Here is a 13788-nt window from a genome sequence, read left to right on the forward strand (position 1 = left end):
ATAGTTGAGAAGGAGTCCGAAGTCAAGCCCGGAATCCAAACGAAGATAAGTCGGGGATCCAAACCAAGGTCAAGAAGAGAAGTCAATCCAGGAGGAAGGAGGCGAGGTGGAACATCAGGAAGACACTGAAGTCGGACAAGGAACCACAAGACAGGAACTCCAAAGATACAGGAAGGAACCAAGAATATGAAGATAAGGCACTGGAACAGAAGCAGGACCAGGAACCAGGAACAAAGAGGCAAACAGCTATGCCGAGGAGTTTAACCTATTGCTGAGGTGTCTGAGGCAGGGCAGAGCTGGCCTCATATAGGGAAAGGCCTGATGTCATCCAGGGGCGCCGCAGTGGATTTCTCACTGTGAGCCCTTTAAAAGTGCCTGAGCCATGCACGGGCCTAGGCATACCCCATTCAGCTGAATGGCATTCCTAGTACAATGCATTGAGCCTGTGCAGCGGTCGGCCTAATCTTCAGCTGGGGCCCAGCCATGGCATCGGTGAGCCCCCTTCGATCCAGGGCTGGAGGTAAGAGTGGTTGGTCGCAGAATGGACCTGTGACCGGCCAAACACATTTGTTTTTGTTATTACAGGTAGTTTTTGCTGTTTTTGAAAAATTTAATTGTAACTTGGGAAATAATTAAAATCATATACTTTTTTTTTAATAGAAGTTATTCTATTTATCAGTTTTAAAATATTGTATTAGTATGATTTTACTATTATAATTGATGTTTTATGTTTCTTGATTTTATTTGTTTTATGAGGCATGGTGGTTCTGTTTTATCATTGTTATACACAGAGTCCAACCCCCCACCCCGAAACTAATAGCGCCCGCAACATGCAAATGCATGTTGCGGGCGCTATTAGTTATTCCCACGTGATACAGAAAGTAAAATGTGCAGCCAAGCCGCACATTTTACTTTCAGAAATTAACACCTACCCAAAGGCAGGAGTTAATTTCAGCCGGCACCGGGAAAGTGTACAGAAAAGCAGGAAACACTGCTTTTCTGTACACCCTCCGACTTAATATCATAGTGATATTAAGTCAGAGGCCCCAAAAGTAAAAAAAAATTTTTTTTTAATTTAAAATCTTCCCGCGGCCTGCAGGTTGGAAGATGGACGCTCAATTTTGCCGGCGTCCGTTTTCTGAACCCGTGGCTGTCAGCGGGTTTGAGAACCGACGCCGGTAAAATTGAGCGTCGGCTGTCAAACCTGCTGACAGCCGCCGCTCCTGTCAAAAAGGAGGCGCTAGAGACGAGCTAGTGTCCCTAGCGCCTCCTTTTACCACGGGCCATCATTTGAATATTTTTTTTTCTGAATCGCGCGCGTTGGGAGAGCGGGCGCTGGCCGGCTCTCCCGCAGGGTTTTCTGTATCAGCCTGTAAGTAACTACTCTGCTGAAACCCTCAGCTTGGGGCTCCCCACATCTAATGGTTATTGCAGCCTATTTATCATCAGAAAAGCAAATTTGCTTATCGTAAATAGTGTTTGCCCGTTGTTAGGAGGTTGAATTAGTCATGGAATACCCATTCACCTCTCCGGAGAGTCGACTATACAACTAGACTTCATTCTGTTATGACTGAGGAGGCTAATGAGGCAAAGCCCACCTGGGAATTCCACACATACTCAGTAGAGCTAAAAGCTCTACAGCTTGCAGAGACGTTTGTTTAGTGCCACCGCCTGACGTCACCCATATGTACTGACAAATTCATCCTGCTATCTACGGAAAACACCGTTTACAGTAAGCAAAAGGTTCTGCTGGTAATGATTCCAGAAATCTCACTAGGCATGTTAAGGTAGCTGAATGCCTGGTACCTAGCAAAAATTATTTTTCTTCTAAGCAAAGATAAGCTATCCATTTCTTATCAAGAAGCTCTTGCCAACTCTGTTTCCACTCCGTGAAACACACTTTATCTCTCTCTATTATAAAAATGGTAGGGGCTCCAGGAAATCATTGTGCCGCATCTGCACATGCTTGATGTAATGATTTCACCCGGAGCGGGGTGGGAGAAGGGAGAATTGCCGACATCTGCATCACGGGGCCACCAAGTGCAGCACTGGCACTGGAAAAGCTGGTGGGGATTCCCAAGCTCCACCAGTACAACACTAAAAGAGGAGCGGCGGTGCAGGCCGCAGATCGGCTGCTGGAGGTTTCCTGGGCTCTACCAGCACAAAAGAAACAAACAAACAAAAAAATGGAGGCATGGCAGCAGAAGACTGGAGCAGAGTGGAAGATTAGCCTAGTGGTTAGAGCAGTGGGTTACGAACCAGGAGATCAGCGTTTGAGTCCTGCTGTTGCTCCTTGTGACCTTGGGTAAGTCACTTTACCCTCCATTGTCTCAGATACAGTATGGAGCGCACTGTTAGCCGGCATCTGGACATGCATTTTGGACGCGCTAGCTTTACCCCTTATTCAGTAAGGGGTAATAGCGCGTCCAAAACACACGTCCAACCCCCCCGAACCTAATAGCGCCCGCAACATGCAAATGCATGTTGATGGCCCTATTAGGTATTCCCATGCGATTCAGTAGTAAAATGTGCAGCCAAGCCGCACGTTTTACTTTCAGAAATTAGCGCTAATTTCTCCAGGCACTTTCTCCGAAAGTTTAAAAAAGTAAAAAAAAAAATAAAATAGGCGTGCGACGCTCAATTTTGCCGGCGTCCAGTTTCCGAACCCGTAGCTGTCAGCGGGCTCGAGAACCGACGCCGGCAAAATTGAGCGTCGGCTGTCAAACCCGCTGACAGCTGCCGCTCCTGTCAAAAAAGAGGCGCTAGGGACGCGCTAGTGTCCCTAGCGCCTCTTTTTACTGCCGGGCCTAATTTTAATAAATTAAAATACTGAATCGCGCGCACAGGAGAGTGGCCTGTGCGCGCGCTGGGTGCCCGCTCTCCCGCATTTTTACTGTATCAGCCCGTTAGATTGTAAGCCCTCTGGGGATAGGGAAATACCTACAGTACCTGAATGTAATCCACATTCCAGTCACACCAATCCTGTAACAAATACACACAATGTGCCCCCCTCCCACCACACAAACACATAACACAGGGAGGAGAAGGTGGAGGGAGAGTGGGTGGGGACAAAGTGGATACCTCACCCCTGCCCCAATACACACACACACAGGGAGAGGGGCAAGGGAATCTGCCAAGTATTTGTGACCTGGACTGGCCACTGCTGGAAACAGATGCTGGGCTTGATGGACCTTTGGTCTGACCCAGTATGGCATGTGCTTATGTTCTAAGCAATTGGCTAACATGAGCTACTTCCACACTTTTTTTTTTTTTTTTAAGACAAGCACATTAGAAAACAAACTGAAATTACAACTTGTTTTTACCGGGTTTAAAATATGGGCACAGCCTGTGGCAATTTAGTGTGTCGATGGCCAGGATCTTAATTCTGAAGAAGAAGCCATCTGGAATGATGTAAAGTCGGCTCATCTTGTACAAACCATCACTATTCACTAGCAGAGTTATCAGCCGTAGACCTTTCCCAAGGATTTCCACATCATGGACAATTCCGTTCACTGCTGTTTTATTAAAAATAAAATCATTTTAAAATAAATACATATACTAGAGAGGCATTTGAATGGCTCTTGTTGAGACCTGTACTGTTCAAAGGAATGGGTACAACTAACTTCATTGAAGAGTTTTTCGCATTTACTATTCTGTAAGCTGATGTGTACTGGGAAAACTCCACACATATTCCATACTAACAATAAAACTTATTTCTGTTTTGTAAATATGAATACTTAACTGACTGAGACATGGGGGCCCTGAAGAATGTTTGAATTATGCTTTCTAGCTATAGCTTTGTGCTACAAAAAAATTAAAATAAAAGGAGTCCACCAGTTTGAGGCCATTAAATCAAACGTTATTTAGCTAGGAATATCTGAAGCATTCTAGCTGATCAATCAGTCAACACTGGTGTAGAAAAAGCTCCCGAGACACAGACGGAGATGGGAAATGACTCCAGCTGAAAGGGAAACTCACTAACCTCAATGATGGGGAGCTAACTGTGTGATTTTAGGAGCTGTATTTAAGAAAGAGCCCATTAGTGAACCTTAGAAACAACTTGAAACCCATAGTCCCGATCCTACTGATGTTTGGTTTCTCCTGCCATCTTCTGTGCTAAGAAAAATCACTGTCTCAAATCTGCTCTATCAGGCTGATACAGTACAGTGCGCTCCGGTGGAGCGCACTGTTAACCTGCGTTTGGATGCGCGTTTTCGACGTGCTAGCTTTACCCCTTATTCAGTAAGGGGTAATAGCGTGTTGAAAACACGCGTCCAACCTCCCCGAAACTAATAGCGCCTGCAAAATGCAAATCCACGTTGATGGCCCTATTAGTTATTCCCGCGCGATTCACTAAGTAAAATGTGCAGCCAAGCCGCACATTTTACTTTCAGAAATTAGCGCCTACCCAAAGGCTGGTGTTAATTTCTGCTGGCACCAGGAAAGTGTACAGAAAAGCAGGAAAGTGTACAGAAAAGCTTTTCTGTACACCCTCCGACTTAATGTCATGGCGATATTAAGTCAGAGGTTTCAAAAGTTAAAAATTAATTAAGAATTTAAAAAAAAATTTTAAATCGGCCCGCAGCTCGCGGGTTGAAAACCGGGCGCTCAATTTTGCTGGCGTCCGGTTTCTGAACCCGTGGTTGTCAGCGGGTTTGAGAACCGACGCCGGCAAAATTGAGCGTTGGCTGTCAAACTCGCTGACAGCCGCTGTTCCTGTCAAAAAAGAGGCACTAGGGACGTGCTAGTGTCCCTAGCGCCTCTTTTTACCGTGGGCCCTAATTTGAATAATATGTTTTAGTGAATCGCGTGCACAAGAGAGTGGCCTGTGCACGCGCCGGGAGAGCGGGCACTCGCCCGCTCTCCTGCGAACTTTACTGTATCTGCCTGTGTGATGTTAATCATGCCATCATTCATGAGGACTTTTAAAAGAGGCTTAAACTTTGTCAGCCCTTATAATCCCTGTGGTATCCCTTTTTGTCTTATATGATCAGCTGTGAAGTTCAGAATGCTCTTGGCCCTGAGGATAGGTAGATACTGTGACATGTTTTCTGTAGTCAGAAATCTTTGGACAGGAACCTAGTGCTGAAGGAGTCCTGCCATTGTAGATCCGGGGCCAAAAGTTTGCCAATGCAGTTTGCTGCCAGAACTAGCTTTTAGGGGGTGTGTGAGCTGGGTGGCCGCCCAGGGTGCCATGCTTAAGGGAGCGCACATAGTCTCTTCTCTCCAGCACCCTTCCACATCATAATTGCAGGCAGGAGGCTCAGAAATACTGTGCAGGAGGAGGGAGGCTTCTCTCTGTGCTGATAGGTAAAAGATCAGCCTGCTGGCAAGAGGAGGGGAGGAGAGAAAGAGAGCGAGTTGCTGCTGGGTGGGAAAAGGAAGAGAGAGAAGAGACGCTGGGCACAGAGGCAGAGGGAAAGAGAGTAGGGCAGAGGGGATACTGGTGCTGGGCAGGGGTTGGGGGAAAGATGCGCCTGAGCCACTGCTATTGCCAAAGGAGGGAGTACTGTCAAGTGTGTGTGTGGAGGGAGCTTACATGTTTGCACAGGTTGCCAGTTAAGCTAGAGTTAGTTCTGTTTACTGCCCCAATGTATGTAACAACTTCAATGGTCTTTGCGTAGGTTTATGCTTTATCCTGTCCACGTCTCCTCATCTGTATTAGCAGATGACAGGGCTGGGCCTACTGCACCACAGAACAATGAATAAATAATAAAAATGGAACTAACTCGTTGCAGCTGTTTAAACTGCATTATTTTTGCCAGTTTTCCAGTCCACACACAATGTTTCAACTTAATATTCTTAGGAATCTTCAGGGATCACTTCAGACAAAGAAAATACTTCTAGATCCCTTCTACTGGAACTTTAACTACATCTTATATTCAAGAGGACCTTTTTACATCAATGATGAGTAATGAAATTATGAAGTGTGATGATCTATATGCCCCGAGTGTATATTACAATTAAAAAAAACAACCAGTTACCAAATTCACTAAAGCAGTAGAATTCTGCTTCATCTCTCTCCTTCCAACATTCTGTCAAGCACATCTTTTCTTTCTCAGCATCTAAAATTGGCAGAAGAAAATACAATCTTATGAAAAAAAATATATACATATATAGAAAGAAAAGGATTGGTATGCTGAAATTATATACTTTTGTTGATAATAATTCAACAAAGAGGCCTTCTCCTGAAGGCACATCTAACCAGTCTGCTTTTCAGAATATCCATAGTGAATATGCATGAGATAGATTTGCAAACATTGCAGACACAGAGTATGTAAATCTGTTTCATGCATATTCATTGCAGCAATCCTGAAAACCTGATTGTTTAGGTGTGCTTCCAGGAGATGGTTGGGAAACACTGCTTGCAGAGGACCAGAATTTAAAATAGAATTAATAATGTTATCATTCATGGGGCAGGGACTGGCTAAGACAAACCTCAACATTAATCAGCAAGGATGCACTGATTTACCAATTATTGGATTATGGATGGGCTGATGCATTACTCTGCTGAATTTTGGAAAAGAGAAAATGGAGGTGTAGGAGAGAGACAAAGAACTGAAGGGAGAAAACATCGGTAAGAGAAAGCAAAAGAAAAGAAATCTATATAGGTGGTTCACAAATATTCACCAGAGGTTTCCAGGTCCTATCCTGTGGACCCCACAGCCACAATTGGATTTTCAAGAGATCCATAATAAATATTCATAAGAATACATTTGAATACATTGGAGACCCAATAGATTCACGTTTATCCTTTGCATATTCATTGTAGATCTCCTGAAAGCCCCAGAGGCTCTGGGGTCCCCAGGAAAAGACTGTGAATCTTTATCAAACATAATAAAACTATCTTTAAGCTAGACGTGACCAACTGACTCCTTGGTCCTCTTATGACGTTATTAATCCCTCGCCCAACTGCGGTCTTCTGTTTTATTTCTCAATGTCTTTAATGCCTTTGGCGTTGGGGACAATTTGTTAGGCAGTTAATGATTTATCACTCTTTCCATAATCTATGGATTTTAAATGTATCAAGGTACAGTAATTTCAATCTACAGAAAACAAGATAATAAAATAGATGTGTCAAGATCATAATATGATAACCTGTTCATATCCTATTGTTATATTATCCCAGTCCTGATACAGAGGAGACTCAGCAATACTTACTTCCCTTTTTCATTCTGAACCAAAATATATAAACAGATGTTGCAGCATCATCCTGGGCTCAGATGCCTCCAACATGCATTAAAGTAGCCATTGAATACTGCTCAAACTATCTAAAACTCAAAACTCCAAAAAGGACTTTTTCTCATTCTGTGCATATGGGAAAAAAACAGGCTGATACAGTACAGTGCGCTCCGATGGAGCGCACTGTTAACCTGCCATTGAACGCGCATTTTCCCTTACCCCTTATTCAGTAAGGGGAGGAAAATGCGCGTCCAACCCGCAGCACCTAATAGCGCCCTCAACATGCAAATGCATGTTCTTGGCCCTATTAGGTATGCGCGTAGGATACAGAAAGTAAAATGTGCAGCCAAGCCACACATTTTTACTTTCAGAAATTAGCGCCTACCCAAAGGTAGGCGCTAATTTCTTCTGGCACCGGGAAAGTGCACAGAAGAGCAGTAAAAACTGCTTTTCTGTGCACCCTCCGACTTAATATCATGGCGATATTAAGTCGGAGGTCCCGAAGAGTAAAAAAAGTTAAAAAAAAGAAAAAAAAATGTGAATTTGGCCCGCGGCTGTCGGGCCGAAAACCGGATGCTCAATTTTGCTGGCGACCGATTTCCGAGCCCGTGGCTGTCAGCGGGCTCGAGAACCGATGCCGGCAAAATTGAGCGTTGGCTGTCAAACCCACTGACAGCCGCCGCTCCTGTCAAAAAGGAGGCGCTAGGGACGCACTAGTGTCCCTAGCGCCTCCTTTTGCCTGATTTTACCGCCGGGCCTAATTTAAATACTGAATCGCGTGCACCGGCAAGTGGCCGGTGCGCGCGCCGGGAGAGTGGGCGTTCACCCCCTCTCCCGCGGACTTTACTGTATCGGCCTGAAAGTAAAGCCCTGACGGGGCAATTTTCACTTTGCCTGCGAAGCTTTCAGGCTTGCGAATGCTTTATTCCCGTGGGCCTGCAAGCTCGTTTTCAAAGGGAAACTGCTCATTTCTTGCCTGCTGGGGACGTGGGTACATAAGTCCCTTCCAGGAAGTATGTGTCAGAAGTTAAAAGTAAACTAGCAGGCATATTTTGTCAGGGCAGACCTGGCCCCGCCCCACCCCCACCCTCTTTTCCTTAGGCTTGGCAATCTGCCAGTTTCAGACTGGTGAACACTCCTTTGCTTGCAGAAACCCTTCTGAAAATTGCTCCCATACAGGTAAATTTTCAAAGGTTACATGCGTAAATGTAACATACTATCGCAGCAATTTTCAAAAGCCATTTATCTGCGCAAAGTGCACTAATGCAGGCAAATCCTATGAACAATTCAATGGCATATAGTGTAGCAATTTTCAAGAGCCCACATGAGTAAAGGGCAGTTATAGGTGTAAAGCCCAGTTTTGAGCAAGTAAATGCTTTTGAAAATCAGGTCTATAATATTTGCTGTGGACCTTATGTGCTCCAAAGACGTTTAGTCTCCATTGCTGGATCTGATTTCTGATCCTTGGATCAGCAGAGTCTGGAGAGGAAGGGGTTAGTAGCTCCCCAGGACAAAGGAAGTCTCAGTTATTGCACAACAGCGACATCTACTGGTTGACTGAAGTGCACTTGTCTACTGGGGAGAACTGTAAATTAGTCCAAGGCTCAGGGAGGGGATTGTCAATGTAAGGGCTGGCAGAATAAAATGGGGGAAAACCGAGGTAGCTGCCAACAAAAGCTAATAATTTTCTGAGGCAGGTTCTGATTGAACTGGAAGCCTAAAGGAACACAAAAAAGGTCTTAGAGGAAAATAAGGTTAATCTCCTGAGAGTGTTTCCTACTTTATAGTTTCAGTCCAGCACTAGCCCATTGTCCTAAATCTGAAAGGATCACTTACAAGAACATACATTTTTTTAGCTCCCAATGAAGGGAAAATAATTTGTGAATACTAGTTGCAAATGTGATAGTCCACCTGTAACTTACCCTTTCTCAAGAGGTTGAAGTGGTAAAGCAGACTGGAAGACTGACGATTGGATACCCAGGAGGATTTGCTAAAATTCCAGTTTAGAGTATCACTGGGCTTGTAGGGACCGATCTTTCCTGGTCTGTTGTTGTCATGATCCAGTCGGCTGAGATTGTTTCTTTGGATGACCAGTGAGTCTTGAAAATACTGTGGTTCAATGAGGGACATGACTTGATGTGATGATACTACATGGTTGAAGTCCGGTAGCATAGGAACAGCCAAAGACTGGAGCCTGTCCAGCTGCAATCGCAGTGAGAGAGGCAGATCTAGTTCCACGGGGCCAGCTGAAGAGGAGGCTCCTGTCTGCTGTATGTTGGTTTTTCGTATCCCTGTATTATTCTCTAGGGAGAGCTTAGCCTTTTTCTTTTGCTCTTTTGAGATCAAGAGAGTCATTTCAGCATGGTGTTGGTCCTCTTCGGGCAGCCCCTGACCAGTATTATGGCTTCTCTTTGAGGTTTCCCTCGTGGATGGCTCCCTCCCTAGGATAATGTTACCTACTGAGGAGATCTTGTCCTGGCCGGGTACTGAGCCATCTAGGCTACGCCTTTCTTTGGTCGATGGTTTTGCTAAAGACTTTCCAGCACCCAGAGACCCTGTACAAAAACCAGAAATACATTCAGATAGGAGCTTAATGGAAATGTTTAATGTAGAATTTTTGTAACTGAATGCACTCCAAACATACAACAATCTCTTTTGGTTTACCTTGTTTATTATTTTTGTTTATTGACATGCAACAAAGCAGAATTAATATCACTTTGCAAATTAAGACTGCTCCCAACTGGCTTGTATCTGTTTCTGCACAAGTTTGCACATTTTTTTAATATTTTCAGACTGGTATACATACCTATATGAACCCTTTGTCCATTCCTGTCACGTAAGATACATCTTAAGGTGCTGTACTCTGGGACACTCCCTCCTACAACCAGATCTTTGCTGTACAGTATTTATACTGTCCAGTTCATTTGATTTGTCCTCTTGTGCTCTTGTCCATGTATGTATTTTGCCTTGCAAAACCACTTGGCTAACTCTGATTTACAGTCAGGATATAAAGTACCAATAAATAATAATAATAATAATCTGGTGAAGATGAAAGGTCATAGAAGAATTATCACTTTCACTGAAGTGAAAACTTGGAAAGGATGCTCTGTGAAAAGTACATCAAGGATAAATCATAAAGTAGATTTCAGAGACTAGGAGAGAAAACAAGATGGCGCCCTGAGCGGTTGTATCTCCGTTTGCTCCGGATCTCAGATTTCTAAAAGCAATCTTAATTGTGAATTTCCTCATTTGATATGCCTCATAAGAGAAAAGGCAAAGTCCGGGTCTTCCCACCCGACCAGGACAATGCTGCCGGACAGCGATTAATATCTGAGTTCACCGTTAATCCACCGGAATCGAGGGTGTTCAGCCCCGTTGGAGAGGTGGCGGAAGGAGAGCCATACTCAGCCATACTCACCTGGGGAACTTTCACTGAGCCCTCCGGACCCTAGAATGCCGGTAAGAGCTTTGCCCCTAACGGCCGACGGAGGAGCTGAGACGCATACCGATGAGGTCATTTCCTATTGTATTGGGGGAAATCCCATTATTGTCTTTTAAGAAATACATAATGGAAGCTTTAAAGATTCCACAAGAAGAGATACCTGCAGTTAAGAAACTTTTCTTCTTGCCAAAAAAAAACAGCACTCCTTCTTTATTTCCGGCTCAAGGATCAGATTTTCAAAATCTGACTGATTACTTAGAAAACTCTGGTATAGAAGTTATAGATCATGCTGTACTCTGTTTCCTTTTTTGATGAATCTGCAGTATCCATTTATTTATTTATTTAGAGTTTTTCTATACCGGCATTCGCGATGGGAATCGCATCATGCCGGTTTACAATTAACAAGGTGTGACAAACTAATATAATAAAAACATTAACAGGTGCTAAAAGAAAAAGTAGCAGTTACAATAAAATAGGGACATAATACAACTTGGAACGGTGAAGAGGCGGTAGTAATTTAACAGAGGAAAAAACAGCCAATTTAAGGAGATCGTAAAGTTAAGGCATTGGCAAAGTTGTTGATTACCCTGATCGGTGATCAGAGTTGATTAAAGGTGAAATAAGGTTCAGTTGGTGTCTGGAAAGGCTTTCATAAATAACCAGATTTTAAGTCTTTTCCTAAATGTTGGAAAGCAGGGTTCCTGTCTCAGATCTGGTGGAATGGAGTTCCATAGAGTAGGTCCATGATTATGAAGAATTATTTAAAAAATATAAATGCATTATTCTGTGGGGGTCTCATTCGAGTATATCCAGACTTAGCAAAGTCTATGCAGCAACGTAGAAAAGAATTCTTACAGATGAGACCTGAGACCCTAGCATTAGGGGGTAGTTTTAAATTACGCTACCCCTGTAAATGTATCATTAAACTGGCAAGGAATACTTATGTTTTCTTCTTACCTGAGCAGTTAAAGGCTTTTTTGACTGGTAGGAGACTACCCGATGAGATTCAAGGGGTTGATAATAATTAAGGTGTGATTTAAGGGCAGTGCTATATGTTATGGATTTCTTTAAATAACTCCTCTTAATATTTCCTTTCTCTCCTGATTTCCTATGTATTAAGAGAATTTCTAGAATTGAATTTAAGATTTGTGATCTTTAAAGATTTTTTTTGTTTGTTCTTTTCCTTGAATCTCTGAATTTTCCGATACAAATTCATTTGTATATTGTTAAAAGATGATAAATAATAAATTAAAAAAAAAAGTAGATTTCAGGCAGAGACATATCCAAGTTTTCTTTTACAGGATGATAACTCCCTGTCCCAGTGCACCTCTTCTTACATGACTTTCTCATGCCCCCTGACTTTGTAACGCCTCTGATTTCCGGAGCTGTTTCACTCACGGTTCTTCACTGGTCTTTTTAATCTGACAATTTTAAAATCCACCTTCATGCCACGGAATACAACATTCTGCCTTCGGGCCATGAGTCTTATTATTATGTTAATTTATTTTACCAAGCCACAGTTTTCTTATATAGTTTTCCAGTTGTTCAGCAACGGTTCTTACAAATTTTCATGTTCAGGCTAATTTTCTGAGGGGTTTACAATTACAAGAATAATTTTTTTAAATAAGCATTTTATAGTCAATTGATTTTCCTTTTCGTAAATAGTGAAATTATGTGATTTTAATGAGACTAAAGAAAGGAAAAGAGTAAGCAAACCTGTATATTCTCAAGATCATAATTGCTACCTGGAGAACTCCCCTGCATAATGTCCTCGGTCCTGTTTCTGTACTATACTATTAAATAAGCTTTTGTTTTATAATATCATTCGGTTGTGATGATGCTTTTCAGCTATCTTCTAACATAAGTAAACCCTTCGGTGCACGATAAAAGGGATTTCTAGCTGCATTGGACCCTTGCTGAAAAAAAACCCAAATAATAATCCGAGACTTTCTATTAGTTTAATATGAACTACCAGAGCTCTAGAAAGAATCCTCAAAACAAACAGAACTTAGGTTTACCTTAATTAAGATGATTAATGATATTCGTCTTATTATTTAAAAAAAAAAAAAAAAAAAATCCCAAATGCCTTCCAGCCAGTTGCAACCTCGGGCTCTTTTAGCTTACAACTTCTCTCTCCTCTGACACTTTTCTAACGCTGCCAGCATTTTTCTACCCCGTTTGTACGTTAGACCCCGCTATGGACAGCGCCTCCTTCTGACGCTCCAGGGGCAAGCGCCAATAATGAAACGAGACCAGGACAGGGAACGGGATCATCCGGCAACACCAGAAGAAGCATAAAAACCATCGCATTTCTGCCGCTCTTCTGAGCCTGCCTGATGGGCAGTTTTACCCAGATCGCTGATGCCTTTCAGCTACAATCCCAGCTCCCTTCCTTCCCAGCCAAACATTCTTCGCTTCATTCCAAACCCAGTTTCACTTGACAGCACAGTGTGGGCCTGAAACACTTCCAGCTCATCTAGATTTAAAGATATCCTGGCAGAGCGATTTTTGAAATTAAAAAAAAAAATGGTTACGCCTGAAAATAACCTGTCCCACCTTTGGATACTACTAATTTCACGTTTTATGAAACTTACCTTTACTTTGCCAGAAAGTGCTAGAAGATCCGATGGCCAGAAGGAAAAGCCCCAGAGCTTTTGCTGCTGTCATTTTGCAAGATCCTTTTGTTTTTAACCCCAGCCTGTTAAGAATGAGATGCAGGGCTTTCTTTCCTGCTTCTCGTCCATGCTAATGAGGGGCAACCTTGAAGGGGGGAGGGGGGGGAATCACTTAGTGGCGCAAGACAAAACTGCTACGGCGCTTGTTAACCTCCCTCCAGGACGCCTGATCCTCGCAGTAATAGCTTTATCGGAGAGTTTAACAGGATTATGTTTAAAAAGAATAATGTGCTAGCAAAATAAAAAAAAAAGAAAGAGAGTTTATTAAAAGCAACAATAGCGTGTAGGAAAGTTACATGTATTAGGCTAATAAAGATACACGTTTTGGGGACTAGTAAAACCTTTTCCTGAGTCAAACATTGCAAAGGGGGCGTGGCTTGATACAAAAACCTTGCCAGTCCCTCTGTAGTTTGAATCTTAGGCTACTTCTTACCTTACTAAAGATATCTAGACCCAACTCCGTGAGATTTTCTTTTACAAGATTCAATT

At 42.9% G+C, this 13788-nt stretch overlaps 1 protein-coding gene across 2 annotated transcripts in view; it reads right to left on the reverse strand.

Moving 5' to 3' along the window:
* Positions 1–13378, reverse strand: part of C4H17orf58 (chromosome 4 C17orf58 homolog) — a 29594-nt gene extending 16216 nt beyond the window's left edge. Inside the window, exons 1-4 of one of the 2 annotated variants that reach the window (XM_029599366.1) lie at positions 13219–13378; positions 9105–9737; positions 5985–6065; positions 3324–3515 (exon numbers count right to left, since the gene is read on the reverse strand). In XM_029599366.1, coding sequence (XP_029455226.1) covers positions 3324–3515; positions 5985–6065; positions 9105–9737; positions 13219–13291 — 979 coding nt within the window. In that variant the 5' untranslated portion in view covers positions 13292–13378. The remainder of the gene's footprint in view (positions 1–3323; positions 3516–5984; positions 6066–9104; positions 9738–13218) is intronic. The other variant, XM_029599367.1, reaches the window with a different exon arrangement.
* Positions 13379–13788: the final 410 nt, after the last annotated feature.

This window comes from Rhinatrema bivittatum, chromosome 4 (assembly GCF_901001135.1).
Source record: "Rhinatrema bivittatum chromosome 4, aRhiBiv1.1, whole genome shotgun sequence".
In the NCBI taxonomy this organism is placed as follows: domain Eukaryota; kingdom Metazoa; phylum Chordata; class Amphibia; order Gymnophiona; family Rhinatrematidae; genus Rhinatrema; species Rhinatrema bivittatum.